General features: G+C 47.0%; 1 protein-coding gene across 6 annotated transcripts in view; it reads left to right on the forward strand.

Annotated features, from left to right (window-relative positions):
- Positions 1-25,449, forward strand: part of usp45 (ubiquitin specific peptidase 45) — a 370,776-nt gene that overhangs the window by 254,344 nt on the left and 90,983 nt on the right. For all 6 annotated transcript variants that reach the window (XM_038799526.1, XM_038799531.1, XM_038799527.1 and 3 more), the window contains 4 exons: positions 7,958-8,039; positions 8,381-8,472; positions 9,615-9,671; positions 10,369-10,539. In XM_038799526.1, the coding sequence (XP_038655454.1) occupies positions 7,958-8,039; positions 8,381-8,472; positions 9,615-9,671; positions 10,369-10,539 (402 nt within the window). The remainder of the gene's footprint in view (positions 1-7,957; positions 8,040-8,380; positions 8,473-9,614; positions 9,672-10,368; positions 10,540-25,449) is intronic.

Genomic DNA, 25,449 nt, shown 5'->3' on the forward strand with positions numbered 1-25,449 from the left:
TCACTAACTTTCGGAGCACTGCTCCTTCCTCAGTGGTATATAATGACAGATGTGAAAAAAAACTTGCAACAAGCTTGAGTATATATTGATTAATTTTCATCCATAACAGAACCACCACATCGTGAATGTAAGATTCACATCCGGGAATAATTTGTAAAATCTTCATCAGTGAAGTCTTTGTATTACCATGTCCTTCGTTACACTCATGGCATTTATTTGTCTGTTTCACTTAATCTCAGGCCAAAGTTGCAAATGATGCTTCCATCTATAAAATTGACGGTGTGAAGCACCAAAATAATAAATTCTGTGTGCATTTTGTCTGCTGCCCCAGACAACAACCCATCATTTTTATCTCTGTTTTTTAAATCCTTTACATGCTCTTCTCTGCTTCCCCTCACTGTTGCATAACTTTTCATTTTCCCTTCTCATGTACTTCCCCTCAATCCCCATCCCAATCTGTCAATACTACTGCTGTGCTTTCCTTCTCTCTAGCCTTTTCTCAACATTCAAGCTCCCTTGGGCAAGACCACTGACACCCCCTGTGTCTTTCTCAGCATTCTCCATTGGGTTCTTTATTGTAATTTCCTGAAGAGTAGTAACCCCCAACATGCTGATTCTCCTCTCTTGTTCAGGATCTTCCCTATAAGTAAACATTTTGGAAATTAACCCCATCAGCCCTCCTTTTTCCACCCCCAGTCACCTGCACTCTGCCATCAACAATTTGCATTTATATAATATCTTTTAGTACAGAAAGCCATCCTAAAGCATTTCACATAACTATTAAAAAAGCATTAAGCTGAGGCAGGAGTGATTGGAAGGGTTGGTCAAACGCATAGTCAGAGATAGATTTTAAGAATGGTCCCAAACGTCTCCACCCTCTCCCTTTCTTTGAAGAGAGAAATTTCAAATGGCCACCAGTAGTGGGGTCAAACGAAAGGGGTGCACAGTTGAATAGTCAGATGTTATAACCTTACGGGATGGGCACAATTAACTTCCCCATGAACCTTGCAGAATATGAGGTCCTCTGTTAAGGGGGTGGGGGACCTCTAAACAATGTACAGTTGTCGGGGATATAAAGCCGGTCAGTCGAGCACCGGTAAGACAGATCCAGTTTGGGGTCTACCGTGTGATGTTATTGTAATTAAACTAAGTTTTTTTTTAACTACTCAATGTGGAATTCATAAAACTGGCGACAGTGGTCAAACTGAATAGCTATCAATGCTGTTTACGCCATCGGATAAGCCACCTCCCCGGTCACTGTCAGATATGGGTTGGATTTATTTTTTCATTATGCTTCTATTCGGACTAGTAGGGCAGCACTTTAACCCAGTGCTGCAAGATAGTTTAAGATGTGGCATTAACAACGCCGCCACCCAAAATAAATTATTAGCCAAACCTTCACTGAATCTAAAGCAAGCCATAGAAATTTTACTGTCCCAGGAAAGCGCAGAGTGAGGGGTGCAGGAAATACAAGGCATGGAAGTAAACACCTTGGGACGATCCCCCTCCCGGCACAGGACCCCGCACCAGACCGCTATCCTGCCCTGGACTGAGCGCTGGAAAGGCCTGATGGTAGCATTGTGGATAGCACAATTGCTTCACAGCTCCAGGGTCCCAGGTTCGATTCCGGCTTGGGTCACTGTCTGTGCGGAGTCTGCACATCCTCCCCGTGTGTGCGTGGGTTTCCTCCGGGTGCTCCGGTTTCCTCACACAGTTCAAAGATGTGCAGGTTAGGTGGATTAGCCATGCTAAATTGCCCTTAGTGTCCAAAATTGTCCTTAGTGTTGGGTGGGGTTACTGGGTTATGGGGATAGGGTGGAGGTGTTGACCTTGGGTAAGGTGCTCTTTCCAAGAGCCGGTGCAGACTCGATGGGCCGAATGGCCTCCTTCTGCACTGTAAATTCTATGATAATCTATGATTCGCCAAAGGCTGAGTTATCCCGATGGGAGACTTCCCCGGAATCCACATGGGATAAACCGGGTCGTTGTAGGATGTCTGATCGTCGGCCCAGGTGAGAGCACAGACCAACCAGACATCCAGGCGCCCTGGTAGAGGTAGCCTAGAGCCCGTACCTTCCATTCGGAAGACCCTGACAAAGTGGGCAGCACGGTAGCATAGTGGTTAGCACAATTGCTTCACAGCTCCAGGGTCCCAGGTTCGATTCCCGGCTTGGGTCACTGTGCGGAGTCTGCACGTTCTCACCGTGTGTGCGTGGGTTTCCTCCGGCTGTTCCGGTTTCCTCCCACAGTCCAAAGATGTGCAGGTTAGGCACGTTGCCCATGCTAAGTTGCCCTTAGTGTCCAAAATTGCCCTTAGTGTTGGGTGGGGTTACTGGGTTACGGGGATAGGGTGGAGGTGTGGGCTTGGGTGGGGTGGCCCCGGCTGAAATGCTGATGGGGTGTAGGCCTTGAACCCACCTTAGTATGATTTTCCAATACATGGTTGTGAAAGTACATAACAACCAGGAGCTACAAGGGTGTTGACCTGTTGATCGTCAATCACCTTGATGTTTTGTACTAGTGATTCGGTGCACATTCAAAACGTTGCAGACAGCACCCTGTGGTCTCCGGGACTATCCTCCATCAGACGGGGTCAGTTTGCTATCAAGTACAAGTCCAAAGTCGGATTGTGTGAAAGCGCAGTGATCATATACCATCCAGGCAACCACGTCTTCGACAGCTTCCTCGTGAATGCAACATTCTCATCGAACCACCTCTAATACCGAAGCAGCTCGTAACTGGATCCGAAGCCAAAATGACTGAGGTCGTGGACATCAATTTCGAGATGAAAACTCAAGCATTGCCAATCTCCGATGGGGTGTCCATGGTTTAGCAGCCACGGCTGAGCAGCCACTGCGACATTAAAGCAGAAGCGCCGTTCACCTTCCAGCTTCACACCACCCGATCTGGTTCCTTGGGTGCATGATGTCCAACCAGGCACAAAGAGACCCAGTGTCCTCCTTCCCCACAGATTTCGGAGGATTCTACGGACTTTGGGTGGGAGGGATGTTCTAACCCGCAAGTGCCTTACTGGGTGGAACACTTAACTAGCCCATGAAGGGGCGGGTGATCTCTAAACCTCCCTGTCAAGGTTCGGGCGACCTCTAAACTTGCTCGTGAAGGGGCAAGTGACCTTAAACAATGTATAATTATAGAGGATATAAAGCCGACCAGTTGGGCACCAGCAAGGCAGACCAAGCTTGGGATTTACTATGTCATGTTATTGTAAATAAACTAAGTTTCTTTGACCTACTCAGTTTGGACTCCGTAACTGAGAATATGGGATAAGGAATTGTAAGGCTGGAGAAGGTTAGAGAATTGGGAGATAGGGAGTGTGAGAATTTTACATTTGAGGCACTGAGAGACCAGGAACCAGTAGTGGGCAGCAAGGCATGTGGTGGTGCGGAATGAGTCGAGTTTTGGATTAAATGAAGTTCTTAGAGGCTAGAAGATGGAAAGCTTGCAAGCAGAACATTTAAGTAACCAAGGATTTTAGTGAAGTAAAAGCTGAGGAGAGCAAAGTTACAAAAATGTTAAACAAGTATGAGATGAACAGTTAAAGGTTGATGGACCTGACCAATATTGTAGCATCATAAGACATTATCTGGTTTTAGATGTCAGCCGTGGCCCAATTGGTAGCACTTTTCCCCTGAGTTAGAAGGTTGTGGATTCAAGTCCCACTCCAGGACTGAAGCACAAAAATCAAGGCTAATATTCAGTTCAGTACTGAGAGATTGGTGCGTTATGAGAGATGCCATTTTTCAGATGAGACAATGACTCTCAGATGCACGTAGAAGATTCCATGGTGTTATTTTGAAGTATAGTAGGGGAATTAGCCCTGGTGTCCTGGCAAATATTTATCCCTCAGCCAGCATCACAAAACATTGAATCTGGCATTATCATGTTGCTGTTTTTGGAACTTTCTGATTGCAAATCGGCTGCTGTATTTTCCGTATTACAATTGTGACCACGTTTATTTCCATGGCTGTAAAGTGCATTGCGATGTTTGTTGGTCATGGAAGGCTAGTAGACTTACAAGCAGAGGAAATTTGTAGACGTGGGAGATTTTGTAGGTCAGAAAAAATGACCTTTTTTGCAGTCTTTATCAGGAGTCCAAATGGCTTGTTGCTTCATAGTGGAACATGCAGAAAAACAGAACACCAGCTAAAAATAATATTCCACATTGGAACTGAGTATGCTTAACATCTTGCAAGAGGGTGCTTGAGGAAGGAGGGCAAGAGGTTAAAAGACGGGACTTCAGGAGCGATTTTATTTGGACCTTCCATTGACCTGAAATGTTAACTTTTTTTTTCTCAGCAACATATCAAATCAGAGTTCTAGCATTTGCAGCATTTTGCTTTCATAATAAAAACTAGGTTAAAGTCCAACAGGTTTGTTTCGAATCACTAGCTTTCAGAATGCAGCTCCTTCCTCAGATTCACCTGATGAAGGAGCTGCCCTCAGAAAGCTAGTGATTCAAAACAAACCTATTGGGCTTTAACCTGGTGTTATCAGACTTCTTATTGTGCCCACCCCAGTCCAGCACCGGCATCTCCATATCATAATAAAAACTAGCATTTGTATATGCCCCAATTCACTTCACATATGTGTAATAAAACAAAGATGTTGAATCAAAGAAAGAGAGATTAGCTGGTGTGATTAGAAGATTAGCCAAAGAGGTGGATTTAAGGAGGTTCTTAAGGTGGAGAGTCAGAGTGGTTTTGGCCCACATTAAAAGTTAATAAAGAGATTAAGAAATCAGTGATGAAAATATTTAAATATGAGATGGGTAGAAAGTAAAACAGAGGTGCAAATCACAGAATTTATTTTTTTATTCAATGGCGTCGCTGGCATGTGTTGTCCCTAATTGCAGTTGAACGGAGGGTAATTAAGAGTATGTAGCCCAGACCAGGAGAGAATGATGGATTTTTTCCCAAAAGGTGATTAATGAATCGATTCATGGTCACCGTAAAATTTTTAATTCCAGATTTCTGTAATTCCAGATTTAGTTGAATTCAAATTTCACCATCTGCCACGGTGGGATCCGAACCAGGGTCCCCAGAATATTACCCGGGGTAATATTACCTGGGGTCTCTGGATTACCAGTCTAGTGACAATAGCGCTATGCCACCAATGTATTGGTTGAGAAAATAAAACTAAACTAAAACTGAAAAAGAGTCATATTATAACATTAGACTAACAGTAATGAGCAACCAGTGTGGAGCATTCACCAGTAGAAAAGAGAAGACTGAGAAGTAACCTGATGATGGTGTTTACGATACAGAAAACTCTGATGGGTATACATAGTGAAAATGTTTCCACTTGTGGGGGAATCCAGAAGTAGGGACTATAAGATAGTAACTAATAAATCCAATATGTATTTCAGTAGAAACCTCTTTGACAGGAGAGTTTAAACTGTGGTATGTAGAAATGTAAAATTCACTACCACAAAGAATAGTTGAGATGCATAACATTTCAGGGTAGATCGATTGGGAGAAAGAAATGGAAGGTTGCGCCAAAGTGTTAAGTAAATTATGGGTTTGGGAGCAGCGTTGCGTGGCAGTAAGCTAGCAAGGACCAGTTGAGTTAAAAGTAAGTTTCTGTGCTGTACATTTTATGCAATAATCTTGAAGATTAAATCTGGCACAGACAGAATGGTACATTACAAATGATGTCTCAAAAATACAATAAGAAGTCTTACAACACCAGGTTAAAGTCCAACAGGTTTGTTTCAAACACGAGCTTTCCAACGCCGGCATCTCCACATCAAAAATACAAATTATTGAAGCACTCTAACCATAATGGAATCTAACTAAATTTTATTATAAGAAAACTGTGGGCCACAGAATGGCAGTCACAGTCGGATTGCCACTCCACTTGTATTTACTTAGTCTAAAATGCAGCCACACCTTTCTCACCTGACCTTCTGGCTCGGGCCCAGTGAGAAAAGTGCAGTGCAGTTGTCCAGGAATCCCCACCCCTGTCGAGTGCCGGAGAGTCGGACAAAAGGAAGGTACGTCTTTTTTATTGCACTAGTCATAAAACAGGTAGGTTTAAAGGTTCAGCACTTTGACAAGCCAGAGAGACGGTGTAGGCAGATGGTGGAGGGCAATGGTGAGGGGAGGGGGTGTGGTGGGGGAGGGTTGGGTAGTCATGGAGGGTCGGCGGTTGATGGGTGAGCGTAGTTGGGGGGGTGGTCAGGTTATCGGGGGAGGTGGGGAGTAGTTGGGTGTGGGTGGGTAGTCGAGAAATCCTGAGGGGGTCGGGAGGGTAGTCGTAGGGTGGGTCAAAAATATAGTTACCCAGGAGTTAGAAGTGGTTTAATTCTTCAACCTTTTCCTAGGTAACTATTCATGGAAGACAATCGGAACCATCAGAAGAGTATGATTTAAATTAAAGTACCCCCCTCCCCGATTACAATGCCCAAAAGATTTGAAGTGAAGGGCCTGTTTTGTAATATGATGCTGGCTCCAATTTTGGCAGCTTGTGGATTTTGTTTTCATAGTTTACATAGTTTATATATCCTTATGCTTTACATTAGTGTTTCAGATTACATGATGACTGCATATTGGGCTGGATCTTAATATGCCAACACTGATGAATATTGAAACTTTAGTTGCTATTGTGCCTCAGGACCCTTCTGAGATCCTATCTCACGTACGTGTGCGATCATTGCCTTGGAAGTAAACATTTCTGATAGGCAAATTTGCCCTGCCTTAGACCCTCCTCAAAAGTGTCTAACACTGACCTCAGTGTCCGAGATTTGAGCCCGTTGCACAATACGTACCTCGATACATGCTGTTAATTTTTGGCATAGGTCTGTGATTAACAGCGAAGTCCACACACGCACAAATTGACTGCCCACTTCCTCCCCCGACTACCCACAGTTTCCCCTGACTACCCATCCTCTCATTGCCCATCCCCTTATACCCATCTCCCTCTGGCGACATATCCCTCCCTCAATCCCATTCCCCTATCCCTGTTTCCATTGCCCCTTCATCCACTGCTCCAACTCCCCTCGCAGCCATTAAAACCCTTCACACCTTTAAAAACTTACATGAACATGGCAGCTGGTACTGTTTTTTTTTAAATGAGTGCGGTCTTGCCACTATGCCTCTTTGCCAATGCTCTCTGTAGATGGCTGCTGCATCAGGGGCAGGAAGACCAGGCTGCAAAGTTGGGACAAGGTAAGGCTGTAATAATCTTTATGGCCATTGGCGGGAGTCCAGCATCACTGCTGACTGGAACATTTGGGCCTATAGAGTCATAGAAATTACACCACAGAAAGAGGCCCTTTGACCCATCCTGTCTGTGCTGGTCATCAAGCACCTATCTATTCTAATCCCATTTTCCAGCACAAGTTCCAAAGCCTTGTTATGGCATTTCTAGTGCTCATTTCAAGTGCTTCTTAAATATTGTGAGGGTTCCTGCCTCCCTTTTAGGCAGTGAGTTCCAGATTCCCACCACCCTCTGAGTGCAACGTGTTTTTCTGAAATCTCCTCTAAATCCCCTATCCTCTTACCTTAAATCTATGCCCCTGGTTATCGATTCCCCCCTAGTAAGAGAAAAAGTTTCTTCCTATCTACATCCCTCATAGTTTTGTACACCTCGATGAGGTCCCCCCTCAGCCTTCTCTGCCTCTAAGGAAAACAAACCCAGCCTAACCAGCCTCTTTTCGTAGCTGAAACACTCCAGCCCAGACAACATCCTGGTGAATCTCCCCTACACCCCCTCTAGTGTAATCACATTTTCCTATAGTGCGCCAACCAGAACTGCACACAGTACTCTAGCTGTGGCCTAATGAGCATTTTATAAAGCTCCATCATAACCTCACTGCTCTTATATTCTATGCCTTGGCTAATAAAGGCACATATTTGTTCTGTGCAATGCAGTAAGTTGTTAGCTGTGAAATATAAGTTCTATACCCATAAATGCTGTGTTTTATTTTATGATGCAGCGAATACAGAGTGCTATTTTGAAAGCCTTTAATAGCCCAACAGTCAAAACTGCTGATGAGGAGACAAAACAAAAAGTGAAAGGTAAGGATTTGTATATGGCTTAAGGGCGCCATCTAGTGCATTTATATTAGTTTACATTTCAGCTGAAATTTGTTGGTACATGCTGATTGCATCGAGTAGGGTTGGTTATATTTTTGAAAAATTACAATTATTAACCATTACATATTTCAACAAATAATGTAAATTAATCCTTTGTTTATATCTACAAGGTTGTTTTTGAGGATATAGCATCTGGAAATTATAGTTTAGTAAACAGAATACATGCTTTGGAGTCTTCAAAATAAAGAAAAATATTTGTAAGAGAAACTGTGAATATGAGAGTTAAATGTGCAATTATTTGACTATTAAACATGATGTTACAGTATATGGCAGAGAAGGTGTGAAGATGAATTTTATCGACCAGATTTTTGTTGGCGAGCTGATCAATACTATCATGTGTGAAGAGTGCTCGCATGTAAGTATTTACTTAGCTGCGGGACCTTTTTTTAAATTAAGGGGCAATTTAGCATGGCCAATCCACCTCCCCTGCACATCTTTTGGTTGTGGCCCACGCAGTCACAGGTAGAATGCGCAGACTCCACATGGACAGTGACCCGGGAACAGGATCGAACCTGGATCCTCAATGTCGTGAGGCAGCAGTACTAACCACTGTGCCACCATGCTGTCCAGTTGCGCTACTGTTTGTTGCAAAATAATATTCTTGCATTTGTAATTTCCTCCCATCTAATCATGATCAAAACTAGAAGACAACCAAATGTATTACATGCAAAGTACAAAATTGCTCTGTAATTTTTTTAAAAGAGTCTTTGTGTACTACTTGCATGGATTATATAGTGCTGGTGGTCTCTTGTGCTTGCTTACATATCCTTTTGCCGTCCAAGCATTTTCTGGATATACAATTCTTGGGGGGGACAGTTTACAGAAGAACTTTATTACTACCTGGAATGGGGAACTGGCACCCAGGACCATAACAGTAGCAACAGCATCTACAACTTGCATTTATATAGCACATTTATATCAGTTAAAGCTTGCAGGGAATTGGCTGCAATAAGGCAAACCAAATAAATGCAAATGACACAGATATGACACCAGAATAGGATTTTAAAATGTGGAAATGAGGAAGAGCATAATCTGCTTGTAACTCATCAAAGTGAGTAAAATCTATTTTTTTATAGTTTCATTTTTAAATTTTCATTCACAGTCTGTAAAATGCTGCTTTTCATTTTCATTTTAAAATGTACATCAAATCCCTGAACCTTTAGATCATGGGACCGTGGTTTGTAAGTTTTCGAGCTTTACATATCTTTTCTAGTGGAAAGAAATGTAACAACGGAAAATATCTTTCACTCATTTCTTGAAAATGTGTGGAAAATGAGCAATCTCTAATTATAAATTAAATTTAGAATAAAGTATCACAATTTTCTATGTTACTTTGACCGAAATCGTTTTTCAAGGGTATTCGCTCATTTAAATTTGACATTTTTATTACATCTCAGCTATTTTTAATGATTAGTTAGTGGAATGAATTTCTGTATTATGAGCTTAAGTTTTCAGTATCGGCAATTATACATGATCTTTAAAATGATCTTATTTCAGATTTCAACTGTTAAAGAGCCATTTATTGACCTTTCACTTCCCATTGTTGAAGAAAGGGTAAGAAAAATATTGTTTTTATGTGCAAGGTAAATGTAGAATGTATTAACCATGGGCTTGTTCTGACCACTTTATGTACACAGTTTGTAATGGAGACAGTGGAATACATGCTTTATTCCACAAGCAACAATCTAATATTCTTGATTTGCTCATGATAACCAGTTGTAGAAATAAGAACAATTTTGGAGACTTCTACAAGTTGACCAAACCACTTAGCCTGCCACTGATCAGGAAGCGCAACCAATTCTCCCTCCATGGTTAACATAATTTGAGTCAATGGATAAGTGTGCCTCCAAAGCCATATGTAGAAGCCCCTCTTTCTCGCCTGAGTCAGGTAGTGGCACATCTCATTTAATGTGTGGCTGCTATTGTCTGAGTTTGGCAGTCTTATCAGTGGGTTTTCCTCACTTGTAGGAGAACTAGGTACCCCACAGTTTTCTATTATAAATGTTTTATTGACCTAAAAAGTATATGTTCACATTTCCCTAAAAGAAGTCTTGGTGCTGGATTTAATGTTTTACCTGTTTTTGATGTCAGTATGTAACAGATTCTAAATTGATCTTTTGAAGTCACTCAATTCATATATGTTTTTTTTTATTGTTTGTGTAGTAATAATTATGAACATTTGAAATATGTTATTTGGTTGCTTTCGCAGTGCATGGGATGTTTTATATGTTTTTCTTTTATAACTAATAAGGCAGCCAAACCCATACCATCAGGGAAAATAAATAAAAACCAGAAAGCAAAAGATACAGAAAATGAAGAAAATACCTTGGTTTCAAGTAAGCAGGGCACCTCTGCTACATCTATTGCCCAAATCAAATACAAACCAAAGAGTTCTAAGAAGCCAATTGCAACAACGTACATGGTAAGGATATACAATTTATTTTAACTGCACTTAACAATATCATAGTATTGCCCATCTATTGGCATTGGAGGAGCAGTTGGGTTTAAGGGAGGTGATGGAGTGTATTAATGGGATGCAGTTGGGTAAGGCCCCAGGGCCGGAGTGCTTTCTGGCAGAGTTTTACCATCAGTTTGCGATGGAGTTGGCGCCCACTGGTGGTTATGTTTAGTGAAATGGGGGATTTGACAGCTACCTCAGCACAGCGTGATTTCGTTGATCCTAAAAAAGGGAAGGACCCATTGGACTGTGGGTACTACAGGCCCATTTCGTTGCTAAACATGGGCTTGAAAATCCTGCCGAAGATGTTGGCGTGTAGGTTGGAGGGATGCGTCCCGGAGGTGGTTTCTGAGAACCAAACGGAGTTTGTGAAGGGGAGGCAGGTCTCCAGTAACATTAGGAGGTTGCTGAATGTAAGTATGAATATAAGTACAGGGGGACGGCAGCCAGAAGTGATTGTGTCCATGGATGCGGAGAAGGCATTTGACCGGGAAGAGTGAAGGTACCTGTTTAAAGTTCTGGGAATGTTTGGGTTTGGACTGATATTTGTGGCGTGGGTTCGATTATTGTGTACTTTCCCCATGGCTAGTGTTGGAATTAACAAGATGAATTTGGGCTATTTTGAGTTGCATCCTGTCATTTCTAGTCTGACTAGCACGTGGCACCACGCATCAGGTTCGGGAGAGCCAATTCCTCTCTCTGTCACTGCCTTTGTAGCAGAGTCCTCCTCAGACTCGGCACCCTCCCTGCCCGCACAAATACCGAGACCAGCGCCCCTTCACCTTCTGGAAAAAGGCCTTGGGGAGAAAAGTCAGGAGGGACTGGAAAACAAACTGGGCAGCGCATAGGGGGGCGAGCCAGGGGTGTCTGCTGTCGCTGTTTTTATTTGCATTGGTGATCACACCCTTGGCAATGGGCCTTCGGGTGTGGGCTGAGTGGTGAGGGATTATGGGGGGGGGGTACGGAGCACCAGCTTTCACAGTATGCGGACGACCTGATGTTGTTTGTGTCAGACCCATTGGAAAGTATAGGCAGAATTCTGGGCTTGTTGGAGAGATTTGGGGATTTTTCTGGCTTATACGTTGAACGTAGGGAAGAGTGAGGTGTTCCCGGTGAACGCAGTGGGGTGGCAAACCTGGGGGCACTCCCATTTAAGGTGGAAAGGGAGCAGTTTCGGTATCAGGGGATTCAGGTAACGCAATAGCAGGCCAAATGCATAGGTGGAACTTGATAGGGTTAGTGGAAGAGGTTAAGGGGGACGTTAAAAGGTGGGATATGTTGCACTTGACGTTGGCAGGGTGGGTGCAGGTGGTAAAGATGAATGCGCTGCCCAGTTTGTTTTCCAGTCCCTCCTGACTTTTCTCCCCAAGGCCTTTTTCCAGAAGGTGAAGGGGCGCTGGTCTCGGTATTTGTGCGGGCAGGGAAGGTGCCGAGCCTGAGGAGGACTCTGCTACAAAGGCAGTGACAGAGAGAGGGATTGGCTCTCCCGAACCTGAAGCGCGGTGCCACGTGCTAGTCAGAGTAGAAATGACAGGATATATAGGATGAATACGTGGCTGAAGGGATGGTTTCAGGGGGAGGGTTTCAGATTCCTGGGGCATTGGGACTGGTTCTGGGAGAGGTGGGATCTGCACAAACTAGGCAGGTTACACCTAGGCAGGACTGGAACTGATGTCCTATATGCTAGAGCGGTTGGGGAGTGTTTAAACTAATGTGGCAGGGGGATGGAAACCGATGCAGGAAGTCGGAAGGTAGTAAAACAGAGATTTTATTTGTGTCTTCCACTGTGACAGAAACAAAAGGCAGTAAGGGGGAAAGTGTAAGGCAGAGAAGCCACAGTCAAAAATCAAAAATGGTGACAGTACAAGGTACAGTGACTGAGGGGAGTTCAGTGAATAGGCCCAGTAATACTAAAATGAATAAAACGGGAAGTAAAAACAAATGGAAAGCGACGCGGCAGGTTGTTACATGAAGATATGGGTTTAACGACAAGGAAAATTAGGACAAAAGTTATGAGGAAAAATAACTTAGGAGAGGTTACTGATCAAGGTGTTCAGATTCAAAACAGAGGTATAAAAGCCAACATAATGTACTTTACCTGAATGTTTGTAGTATTCGGAATAAGGCAAATGAGTGGATGGCGTAAATCATCATGAATGACTATGATTTAGTGGCCATTACTGAAACATGGTTAAAGGATGGTCACGACTGGGAGTTAAATATCCACGGGTATCAAACTATACGGAAGGACAGAGTGGATGGTAAGGGAAGTGGTGTAGCTCTGTTATTTAAGGATGACATCCGGGCAATAGTAAGCGATGACATTGGTGCTATGGAGGATAAGGTTGAATCCATTTGGGTGGAAATCAGGAATAGTAAGGTGAAAAAGTCACTGATGGGAGTAGTCTATAGGCCACCAAATAGTAACATTATGGTGGGGCAGGCAATAAACAAAGAAATAACGGATGCATGTAGAAATGGTACAGCAGTTATCATGGGGGATTTTAATCTACATGTCGATTGGTTTAACCAGGTCAGTCAAGGCAGCCTTGAGGTAAGTTTATAGAATGTATCCGCGATAGTTTCCTAGAACAGTATATAATGGAACCTACTAGGGAACAAGCGGTCCTAGATCTGATCCCCTGTAATGAGACAGGATTGATTAATGATCTCATAGATAGGGATCCTCTTGGAAGGAGCGATCACAATATGGTGGAATTTAAAATACAGATGGAAGGTGAGAAGGTAAAATCAAATACTAGAGTTTTGTGCTTAAACACCAGAGATTACAATGGGATGAGAGAAGAGGTAGCGAAGGTAGACTGGGAGCAACGACTTTATGGTGAAACAGTTGAGGAACAATGGCGAACCTTCCAAGCGATTTTTCACAGTGCTCGGCAAAGGTTTATACCAACAAATAGGAAGGACAGTAGAAAGAGGGAAAATCGACCGTGGATATCTAAGGAAATAAGGGAGAGTATCAAATTGAAGGATAAAGCATACAAAATGCCAACGATTAGTGGGAGACTAGAGGACTGGGAAATCTTTAGGGGGCAACAGAAAGCTACAAAAAAATCTATAAAGAAGAGTAAGAGAGATTATGAGAGTAAATTTGCTCAGAATATAAAATGATAGTAAAGGTTTCCACAAATATATAAAATAAGAGTGGCTAAGGTAAAAATTGGTCCTTTAGAGGATGAGAAGGGAGATTTAATAATGGGAGATGAGGAAATGGCTGAGGAACTGAACAGTTTTTTTTGGGTCGGTCTTCACAGTGGATGACACAAATAACATTCTAGTGACTGATGGAAATGAGGCAATGATGACAGGTGAGGACCTTGAGAGGATTGTTATCACTAAGGAGGTAGTGATGGGCAAAATAATGGGGCTAAAGGTAGACAAGTCTCCTGGCCCTGATGGAATGCATCCCAGAGTGCTAAAAGAGATGGCTAGGGAAATTGAAAATGCACTAGTGATAATTTACCAAAATTCACTAGACTCTGGGGTAGTACCGGCAGATTGGAAATTAGCAAACGTGACACCACTGTTCAAAAAAGGAGGTAGGCAGAAAGCGGGTAATTATAGGCCAGTTAGCTTAACTTCGGTTGTAGGGAAGATGCTGGAACCTATCACCAAGGAAGAAATAGCGAGGCATCTGGATGGAAATTGTCCCATTGGCCAGACGCAGCATGGGTTCATAAAGGGCAGGTCATGCCTAACTAATTTAGTGGAATTTTTTGAGGACATTACCAGTGCGGTAGATAATGGATGTGGTATATCTGGATTTCCAGAAAGCTTTTGACAAGTTGCCATACAAAAGGTTGCTGCATAAGATAAACATGCATGGCATTAAGGGTAAAGTAGTAGCATGGATAGAGGATTGGTTAATTAATAGAAAGCAAAGAGTGCGGATTAATGGGTGTTTCTCTGGTTGGCAATCAGTAGCTAGTGGTGTCCCTCGGGGATCAGTGTTGGACCCACAATTGTTCACAATTTACATAGATGATTTGGAGTTGGGACCAAGTGCAATGTGTCCAAGTTTGCAGATGACACTAAGATGAGTGGTAAAGCAAACGGTGAAGAGGAATACTGGAAGTCTGCAGAGGGATTTGGATAGGTTAAGTGAATGGGTAGGGTCTGGCAGATGGAATACAATGTTGACAAATGTGAGGTTATCCATTTTGGTAGGAATAACAGCAAAAGGGATTATTATTTAAATGATAAAATATTAAAACGTGCTGCTGTGCAGAGAGACCTGGGTGTGCTAGTGCATAGAACATAGAACACCACAGCGCAGTACGGGCCCTTCGGCCCTCGATGTTGCGCCGACCAGTGATACCATCTGAAGCCTATCTGACCTACACTATTCCATTTTCATCCATATGTCTATCCAGTGACCACTTAAATGCCCTTAAAGTTGGCGAGTCTACTACTGTTGCAGGCAGGGCGTTCCACACCCCGACTACTCTCTGAGTAAAGAAACTGCCTCTGATATCTGTCCTATATCTATCACCCCTCAATTTAAAGCTATTGAGTCGCAAAATGTTGGTTTACTGGTGCAACAGGTGATTAAGAAGGCAAATGGAGTTTTGTCCTTCATTGCTAGAGGGATGGAGTTTAAGATTAGGGAGGTTATGCTGCAATTGTATAACGTGTTAGTGAGGCCACACCTGGAGTATTGTGTTCAGTTTTGGTCTCCTTACCTGAGAAAGGACGTATTGGCTCTGGAGGATGTGCAGAGGAAATTCTCGAGGTTAATCCCAGAGTTGAGGGGGTTGGATTACGAAGAGAGGTTGAGTAGACTAGGACTGTACTCATTGGAATTGAGAAGGATGCGGGGGCATCTTATAGAAACATATAAAATTATGAAGGGAACAGATAGGATAGATGCGGGCAGGTTGTTTCCACTGGCGGGTGAAAACAGAACTAGGGGGCATAGCCTCAAAATAAGGGGAAGTAGATTTAGGACTGAGTTTAGGAGGAACTTCTTCACCCAAAGGGTTGTGAATCTCTGGAATTCCTTGCCCAGTGAAGCAGTTGAGGCTCCTTCATTAAATGTTTTTAAGATAAAGATAGATAGTTTTTTGAAGAATAAAGGGATTAAGGGTTCTGGTGTTCGGGCCGGAAAGTGGAGCTGAGTCCACAAAAGATCAGCCATAATCTCATTGAATGGCGGAGCAGGTTCGAGGGGCCAGATGGCCTACTCCTGCTCCTAGTTCTTATGTTCTTATATTGGGCAGCAAATGTGGAGATGTGAGGCGTTGGTGGGAGGGGGAAGGGGTGGAGTGGATCAGGTTGGAGGAAGAGTCCTGTCGGGGCTCAAGTTTGAGGATCCTGGTGATGGCCCCATTGCAGTTAGCTCCGAGGAATATATAGGTTGTCCGGCGGTGGAGTCGATTGGAATCAGCTCGTTGGACCTGATGTCGGTGTTGGCGCCACTGTAAGGGAACCACAGGTTTAAGTTGGGGGGGGGGGGGGGGTGGAATGGATGGGTGGGATGTATAGGCGGTGGAGGGAGAAGGTTGGAGCGGGTCAGGGATATATTCTTGGAGGGGAAATTTGCTGTGTTGGATGAGCTGAGTTACCAAGGGAAAGTGAATTTAGCTACTAGCAGATGCGGGTCTTTGCGCAAAAGATGCTGCCGACCTTCCCCAACTACCAGAGTGCACGCTGCTGGAGAAATTGCTGCTCCCAGGTGAGGTGGGGAGGGCAGGATCAGGGACATACATGGATGGTTGGGATAGCCGGAAAAGGCGCTGGTGGAAATGATTAAGCGGAAGTGGGAGGGAGAGTTTGGGAGGGAAATAGAATGGCGACTCTAGTGTGAGGCAATGCGGCGAACTCAACTTCCTTCTGTGCTCAAATGAGCTTGATTCAGTTTAAAGTGATGCACAGGATATACAGGCCGTATCGGCGCCGAGGAGTGGCGTGAACCACACCGGCGTCGGGCCGCCCGGAAGGTGCGGAATCCTCCGCACCTTCAGGGGCTAGACCGGGGGTTGGCGCCACGCCAACCGGCGCCGAAGGGCTTCCGCCAGCAGGCACGAGTTGGCGCATGCGTGGGAGTGCCAGCATGTGCTGGCGTGATCCCAGCGCATGTGCAGGGGGGTTCTTCTCTGCGCCGGCCATGGCAGACGTCTGCAGTGGCAGACGCGGAGGGAAAGAGTGCCCCCATGGCACAGGCCCACCCGCAGATCGGTGGGCGCCGATCGCGGGCCAGGCCACCGTGGGGGCACTCCCCAGGGCCAGATCCCTCTGCGCCCCTCTGATGACTCCGCAGGCCGCCTGCAGAGCCAGGTAAGGACTTTGTTTGATTTACGCCGGCGGGACTGGCCAAAAACGGGCGGCCATTGTGGAGCGGGGAATCGCCGGGGGGGGCCACTGCCACCGGCCCCCAACCAGCGCGATGCGATTCCCGCCCCGGCCGAAAAACCGGCGTCGGAGTATCCGGTAGCCGGCGGCGGGGCGGGATTCACGCGGCCCTCCCCCCGGGCGATTCTCCGGCCCGGCAGGGGGTCGGAGAATCCCGCCCTTTACCAGTATTAAAATGAATACAAAACAAATCCTGTAAGATGTGCTTGCATCTACTGTTGTATGCCTTGCTATGTGAATCTCCATGTCAGGTAGACACATTCAGAATTTTAGAATCTTAATAAAATCTGTTAATTTGAGGTGATATGTGACACACGCCATTGGTCAAATTATTTTGAGTATGCCTGTTCCATCCTTTGTATATGTAAAGTTTTTTTTTGAAATAATTTTTATTGAAAAATTTTGAATTTATACAACAATAACGCACCATAGTAAAATACCAAAAATAACAATATTAGCAATCATAAACATTCGCCCCACCTCCATGAACAACACAGCATTTTAACAACAACGCAAATTAACACAATAAGTTACAGAATAAAAACTACAATAAGGAACACCCCCCCCCCCCCCCCCCCCCACCCCCCGGGTTGCTGCTGCTATTGTCCAAGTTACCTATCTCTGATCCAGGAAGTCCAGAAAAGGCTGCCATCGTTTATAGAACCCTTGTATTGATCCTCTCAGGGCAAATTTAACCCTTTCCAATTTTATAAATCCCGCCATGTCACTGATCCAGGTCTCCACACTTGGGGGCCTCGCATCCTTCCACTGTAGCAGAATCCTTCGTCGGGCTACTAGGGACGCAAAGGCCAGGACACCAGCCTCTTTCGCCTCCTGCACTCCCGGCTCTACCGCAACTCCAAAAATCGCGAGTCCCCACCCTGGTTTGACCCTGGATCCAACCACCCTCGACACCGTCCCCGCCACCCCCTTCCAGAATTCTTCCAGTGCCGGGCATGCCCAGAACATATGGGCATGATTCGCTGGACTCCCCGAACATCTGGTGCACCTGTCCTCACCCCCAAAGAACCTACTCATCCTAGTCCCGGACATGTGGGCCCGGTGTAGCACCTTAAATTGGATGAGACTAAGCCTCGCACATGAGGAGGAAGAGTTGACTCTCTCCAAGGCATCCGCCCAAGTCCCGTCCTCTGTCTGCTCCCCGAGTTACTCCTCCCATTTAGCCTTCAGCTCCTCCACTGACGACTCCTCCACCTCCTGCATTACCTTATAAATGTCAGACACCTTGCCCTCTCCGACCCACACCCCCGAAAGCACTCTGTCCATCGTCCCCCGCGAGGGCAGCAGAGGGAACTCCTCTACCTGTCGCCTAGCAAACGCCTTTACCTGCAAGTATCTGAACATGTTCCCTTGGGGAAGCCCAAATTTATCTTCCAGTTCCCCCAGGCCCGCAAACCTCCCGCCAATAAACAGGTCCCTCAATTTACTGATGCCCGCCCTTTGCCACCCCCTAAATCCCCCATCCTTGTTCCCCGGGATGAACCGATGATTGCCACCCAGTGGAGCCTCCATCGAGCCCCCTGTTTCCCCCCGATGCTGTCTCCACTGTCCCCAGATTCTTAGGGTCGCCGCCACCACCGGGCTCGTGGTAAACCTCTTAGGGGAGAGCGGCAACGGCGCCGTTACCATGGCACCCAGGCTCGTACCTCTACATGATGCCATCTCCATTCTTTTCCACGCCGCCCCTCCCCCCTCCATCACCCATTTACGCACCATTGACACATTGGTCGCCCAATAGTACCCCAGACGGTTGGGCAGCGCCAGCCCGCCTCTATCCCTCCCTCGCTCCAGGAACACCCTCTTCACTCTCGGAGTCCCATGTGCCCACACAAAGCTCAAAATACTGCTAGTCACTCTCCTAAAGAAGGCCCTGGGGATAAAGATGGGCAGGCACTGAAAGAGGAACAAGAACCTCGGAAGCACCGTCATTTTGACGGACTGTACGCTCCCCGCCAACGATAATGGCAGCATGTCCCACCTTTTGAACTCCTCCATCTGATCTACAAGTCTGGTGAAATTATGTTTGTGAAGAGTCCCCCAGTCCCTGGCCACCTGCACCCCCAGGTACCTAAAGCTCTCCCCTGCCCGCCTAAGCGGGAGACTACCAATTCCTTCATCCTGACTCCAGGGTGCACCACAAACACCTCACTTTTGCCTGAATTAATTTATAACCTGAAAAGGTCCCAAACTCAGCTCGCAGCTCCATCACCCCCGGCATCCCTCCCACCGGGTCCGCCACATACAGTAACAGGTCATCGGCATACACGACACCCTATGTTCCTCCCCTCCTCGCACCAAGCCTCTCCACCTCTCTGAATCCCTCAACGCCATCGCCAGCGGCTCGATTGCCAGTGCAAACAACAAGGGGGACAGGGGACAACCCTGCCTGGTCCCTCGGTAAAGCCGGAAGTACTCCAACCTCCTCCCATTTGTGGCCACGCACGCCATCGGGGCCTCATATAGCAGCCTTACCCATCTAATGAACCCTTCACCAAATCCAAACCTCCCCAACACCTCCCATAGGTACCCCCACTCCACTCTATCGAAGGCCTTCTCCGCATCCAGGGCCACCACTATCTCTGCCTCCCCCTCAATCGCCGGCATCATGATGACATTCAACAATCTCCGCACATTCGTGTTCAACTGCCTTCCCTTCACAAAACCTGTCTGGTCCTCGTGCACAACCCCTGGCACACAGTCCTCTATCCTGGTGGCCAGGATTTTTGCCAGCACCTTAGCATCCACGTTGAGGAGAGATATGGGCCTGTAAGAACCACACTGCTGGGGGTCCTTGTCCCTCTTTAAAATTAACGAGATCAGCGCCCGCGACATCATCGGGGGCAAAGTCCCCCCTTCCCACGCTTCATTGAGTGTCCGCACCAGCAAGGGGCCCACTAGGTCCACAAACTTTTTATAAAATTCCACCGGGAACCCATCCGGCCCCGGTGCCTTCCCTGACTGCATCTGCCCGATCCCCTTAACTAGCTCCTCCAGCTCAATCGGCGCCCTCAACCCCTCCACCTACTCCTCCTGCACCTTCGGGAAAGAAAGCCCGTCGAGGAACCTCTCCATTCCCCTCCTCTCCCCCGTTGGCTCCGACCGGTACAGTTCCCCGTAAAAGTCCTTGAAGACCTCATTCACCTCTATCCCCTTCCGCACCACATTCCCACTCTTGTCTCTCACTCCAGCAATTTCCTTAGCCGCATGCCGCTTGCGGAGCTGATGAGCCAGCATCCTACTCGCCTTTTCACCATGTTCGTACACTGCCCCTTGTGCCTTCCTCCACTGTGCCTCCGCCTTTCTAGTGGTCAGCAAATCAAATTTAGCCTGCAGGCTGCGCCTCTCCCCCAACAGTCCCTCCTCTGGTGCCTCTGCATACCTCCTGTCTACCTCCAGCATCTTTCCCACCAGTCTATCCCTCTCACTCCTCTCGCTCCTCTCCCTGTGTGCCCGGATGGATATCAGCTCCCCACGAATCACTGCCTTCAGGGCTTCCCAGACCGTCCCCACCTGAACCTCCCCCGTATCATTCACCTCGAGGTACCCCTCAATACTTGCCCGGACCCTCCTACACACCTCCTCCTCCGCCAACAACCCCACATCCAACCGCCACAACGGGCGCTGGTCCCGCACCTCCCCCATATCCAACTCTATCCAATGCGGAGCGTGGTCGGAGATTGCAATGGCCGAATACTCGGCCTCCTCCACTCTCGGAATCAGTCCCCTACTCACCACGAAGAAGTCTATCCGAGAGTAGACCCTATGTACGTCGGAGAAGAAAGAGTACTCGCGTGCCCTTGGCCTCACAAACCTCCATGGATCCACCCCACCCATCTGGTCCATAAACCCTCTCAGTACCTTGGCCGCCGCCAGCCTCCTACCCGTCGTAGAGCTGGACCGATCCAGTGAAGGATCCAACACCGTATTGAAGTCCCCCCCCATGATCAGACCTCCTGCCTCCAGATCCGGGACCCGTCCCAACATACGCCTCATAAAGCCCGCATCGTCCCAATTTGGGGCATACACACGAGCAAGTACCACCTTCTCTCCTTGTAGCCTGCCCCTAACCATAACACACCTACCCGCCTTATCCGCCACCACCTCCGATGCCTCAAACAACACATTTTTCCCCACCAGAATCGCCACTCCCCGTTTTTTCACATTCAACCCAGAGTGGAAAACTTGCCCCACCCATCCCTTCCTCAGGCAGACCTGGTCCGCCACCTTCAGGTGGGTCTCCTGAAGCATTGCCACATCTGCCTTTAGCCCCTTCAGATGAGCAAGTACCCTCGACCGCTTCACCGGCCCATTCAACCCTCTCGCATTCCAGGTGACCAACCGGATCAGAGGGCATCCCGCCCCCCTCCCCCGTCGACTAGCCATAGCCCGTCGACTGCCCGCCCCAGGCCAGCACCCCCTGACCGACCCAGTCCCCACAGCGACAACACCTCACCTCTGTCCCCCCACCTCCCACCAGCTCCTTCCTGACCCTACCAGCAGCAACCCGGTATTCCCCTTTCCCCCCCTCCCTTTCCCCCCCAGGCTAGGTACCCTCCCAGCCGCAAACCGTCCTCCATTGTACTTCCGTGGGTCAGCTAACTTCTGCTGACCCCGGAAACTCCCGCCAATAACCCGACCCCTCCCAAAGTGGGATCATCCCCCAATCTATCCCTCCTCCAGGCACCGCTCCAGCGCGGGGAAGAACCAGTTAAGGCCCCGCCTCCCCCCGTCATCGTCTCCGCCCCCCAGCCCCGCAGCGCGGGAAACCAGAGGAAAGCCCACGCTTTTGCACTGCCCCACCACACCCTTCTGACGCAGCTCCCAAATACCAGCCCCACTCCATACCCTCAACCCGACATAGAATACAACAAACCCCCCCAACCCTCCCTGCAAGATACAAAACTCAAGCAATGCCCCACAGCAAAAAAAAACATAACAGAACAACACCCCCATAAATAACCATATCAAAATTGCAAAAATACAAAAAAACAAAAAAAAAGAAGAACACAGCAACAGCAGAAACCAGCAATAAAGCATTACAACCGACCCCGCAACACCCAACCCCTAGTTCAAGTCCAGTTTCTCCGTCCGCACGAAGGCCCACGCCTCCTCCGGGGAATCAAAATAGTAATGCCGGTCCGAATAAGTTACCCACAGGCGCGCGGGCTGCAACATTCCGAACTTTATCTTTTTCCTGTAAAGCACCTCTTTCGTCCGATTAAATCTGGACCGCCACTTAGCCACCTTCGCACTCCAATCCTGGTAGATCCGTACTACCCCATTCTCCCAATTGCTGCTCTTCACCTTTTTGGCCCAGCGCAACACACACTCCCGATCACTGAACCGGTGGAACCTCACCAGCACCGCACGCGGGGGTTCATTCTCCTTAGGCCTCCTGGCCAGTACTCTGTGTGCTCCCTCCAGCTCCAAGGGCAAATGGAAAGACCCGGCCCCCACTAGTGAGTTCAGCATTGTAGCCACGTAGGTTGTCAGGTCCGACCCCTCCAGCCCCTCTGCAAGACCCAAGATCCGCAGGTTTTTCCGCCGCATGCGGTGATCAAGCTCCTCGAAGCGTTCCTGCCACTTCTTGTGGAGTGCCTCGTGCCCCTCCACCTTACTCACGAGGACCACGGCCTCCTCCTCTCGTTCAGTGGCCTGCGTCTGCAACTCCTTGATGGCAGCACCCTGGGTCGTTTGAATCTCTGACAGTCTTCTGTTCGTTTCCTGCAGAGAGCTCAGTACCTCAGCCTTGAAGTCTGTAAAGCAGTGCAGGAGAGCAGCTTGTTGCTCCTGGGCCCACTGCTTCCACTCCTCTGGAGCTCCGCCGGCCGCCATCTTGGATTCCTTCCCCCGTTTTTTCTGGGGAGCTGCTGCTGTTTTTTCCCCCTTTCCACTCCGAGTTCGAGTCATGGACTGCGGGGAAAGTCGATCAGCACACCTCCCACCGGGAGACGCGAAAAATTTCCGTTTTGGGCTCTAAAAAGAGCCGAAAAGTCAGTTTAAAACGGGAGCTCCCAAATGTGTGGCTTCCTACGTCATCGCCGCCACCGGAAGTCTCTGTATATGTAAAGTTGACCAACTGCTTGTATTCCTCAGGCTGGATTCTTACTAATCAATGAACCTTCTGTATCAAAAATTCAGGCCCATGAACTTTGAAATGTTGCCATTTCAAAGTTTTCAGGTTTCTGACAGAGAAAGATTGTTATTCTGCAGGGAATGGGGAGGCATTGCATTTTTGGTATAGAGGATCTAACTTTGTGTATGAGGACCATTCGCGACTCCTCAGATAATGAAGCAGTATATGCAAATGCAGCAAGACCTGGACAATATCCAGCCTTGGGCTGACAAGTAACAAGTTGCATTCATCCCACACATGTGCCAGGCAATGACCTTCTCCTACAAAAGAGGATAGAACCATCATCCCTTGACATTCAGAGGCATTACCATCGCTGAATCAACATCCTGTGGGTTACCATTGATCAGAAACTGAACTGGACTGGCCATATTAATACTGTGGCTACCAGGGCAGCTCAAATGCTAGGAATCCTCTGTGAGTAACTCACCTCCTGAACCCCCGAAGTCTATCCACCATCTGCAAGGCGCAAGTCAGGAGTGTAATATAATAGCCTCCACTTGCCTGAATGAGTGCAGCTCCAACAACACTCAAGAAGCTCAACACCATCCAAGACAAAACAGCCCGCTTGATTGTTTCCCCTTCCACAAACATTCAAACCCAGCATCACCGACGAACAGTGGCAGCCGTGTCTCCCACCTGCAAGATGCACTGCAGTAACTTGACAAAGTACCTAATACAGCACCTTCCAAACCCACAACCACTACTACCTTGAAGGACAAGAGCAGCACCTACCTGGGAGCCCCACCACCTAGAGGTTCCCTCCAAGTCACTCACCACCCTGACTTGGAAATATATCGCGTTCCTTCACTGTTGCTGGGGCAACATCCTGGAACTCCCTCCCTAACAGCACAGTGGGGAAAGTAGCAGTTCAAGAAGGCAACTCACCACCACCTTCTGAAAGGTAAATAGGGATGGGCAATGAATGCTGGCCTGACCGGCGAGAGCCACATCCCATAAATTAATTTTTTTTTTAAATCTTGTTCTTTGCAGGGTTTTTGCTTTTTTATGGATACAAGCTTTTTATGCTGGAGGAAATTGTTGTTAATTAAAGACAGGATGAATCATAGAATTTACTGTGCAGAAGGAGGCCATTCAGCCCATCGAGTCTGCACCGGCTCTTTGGAAAGAGCACCCTACCCAAGGTCAACAACTCCACCCTATCCCCATAACCCAGTAACCCCACCCAACACTAAGGGCAATTTTGGACACTAAGGGTAATTTATCGTGGCCAATCAACCTAACCTGCACATCTTTGGACTGTGGGAGGAAACCGGAGCACCCGGAGGAAACCCACGCACACACGGGGAGGATGTGCAGACTCCGCACAGACAGTGACCCAAGCCGGAATCGAACCTGGGACCCTGGAGCTGTGAAGCAATTGTGCTATCCACAATGCTACCGTGATGCCTGAGGACAAGCCTTAGTACAAACAGGAGTTAGACACACTTCCTTAATCTTCACTTTAATACACAAAACACTCAAGTATTTGGAAAATAAATTATGTAAGATTTTAGCATAAAGCATTGCTGATGATGATTATTCAGAAATTTGCTTATGATAGATAAATATAAATACCATGTAGTGGCATTGTGGAAGAATAAATCAAACTTTCTAGGAAGCTATCAACATGTTGATAACGTAGTACCTGTAATGTACCTATTTTTATTTCATTTGTACATGATTGGAAGCAGTAAAAAGTCCTCTTAACAGTTGGTCTTAAATATAGGCTACTTTGACTCAGTCACTTTAGCGTCTGACATGACCGAACATAAGAACTAGGAGCAGGAGTAGGCCACCTGGCCCTTCGTGCCTGGCCTGCCCTTCAATGAGATCATGGCTGATTTTTTGTGGACTCGGCTCCACTTTCCGGCCCGAACACCAGAACCCTTAATCTCTTTATTCATCAAAAAACTATCTTATCTTAAAAACATTTAATGAAGGAGCCTCAACTGCTTCACTGGGCAAGGAATTCCATAGCTTCACAACCCTTTGGGTGAAGAAGTTCCTCCTAAGTTCAGTCCTAAATCTACTTCCACTTAGTTTGAGGCTATGCCCCCTAGTTCTGCTTTCACCCGCCAGTGGAAACAAGCTCCCTGCATCTATCCTATCTATTATCTTCATAATTTTATGTTTCTATAAGATCCCCCCGCATCCTTCTAAATTCCAACGAGTATAATTCCAGTCTACTCAACCTCTTTTAATCCAACCCCCTCAACTCTGGGATTAACCCAGTGAATCTCCTCTGCACACCCTCCAGCGCCAGTGCGTCCTTTCTCAGGTAAGGAGACCAAAACTGAACACAATACTCCAGGTGTGGCCTCACTAACACCTTATACAGTTGCAGC

This window comes from Scyliorhinus canicula, chromosome 6 (genome assembly GCF_902713615.1).
Source record: "Scyliorhinus canicula chromosome 6, sScyCan1.1, whole genome shotgun sequence".
Lineage (NCBI taxonomy): Eukaryota > Metazoa > Chordata > Chondrichthyes > Carcharhiniformes > Scyliorhinidae > Scyliorhinus > Scyliorhinus canicula.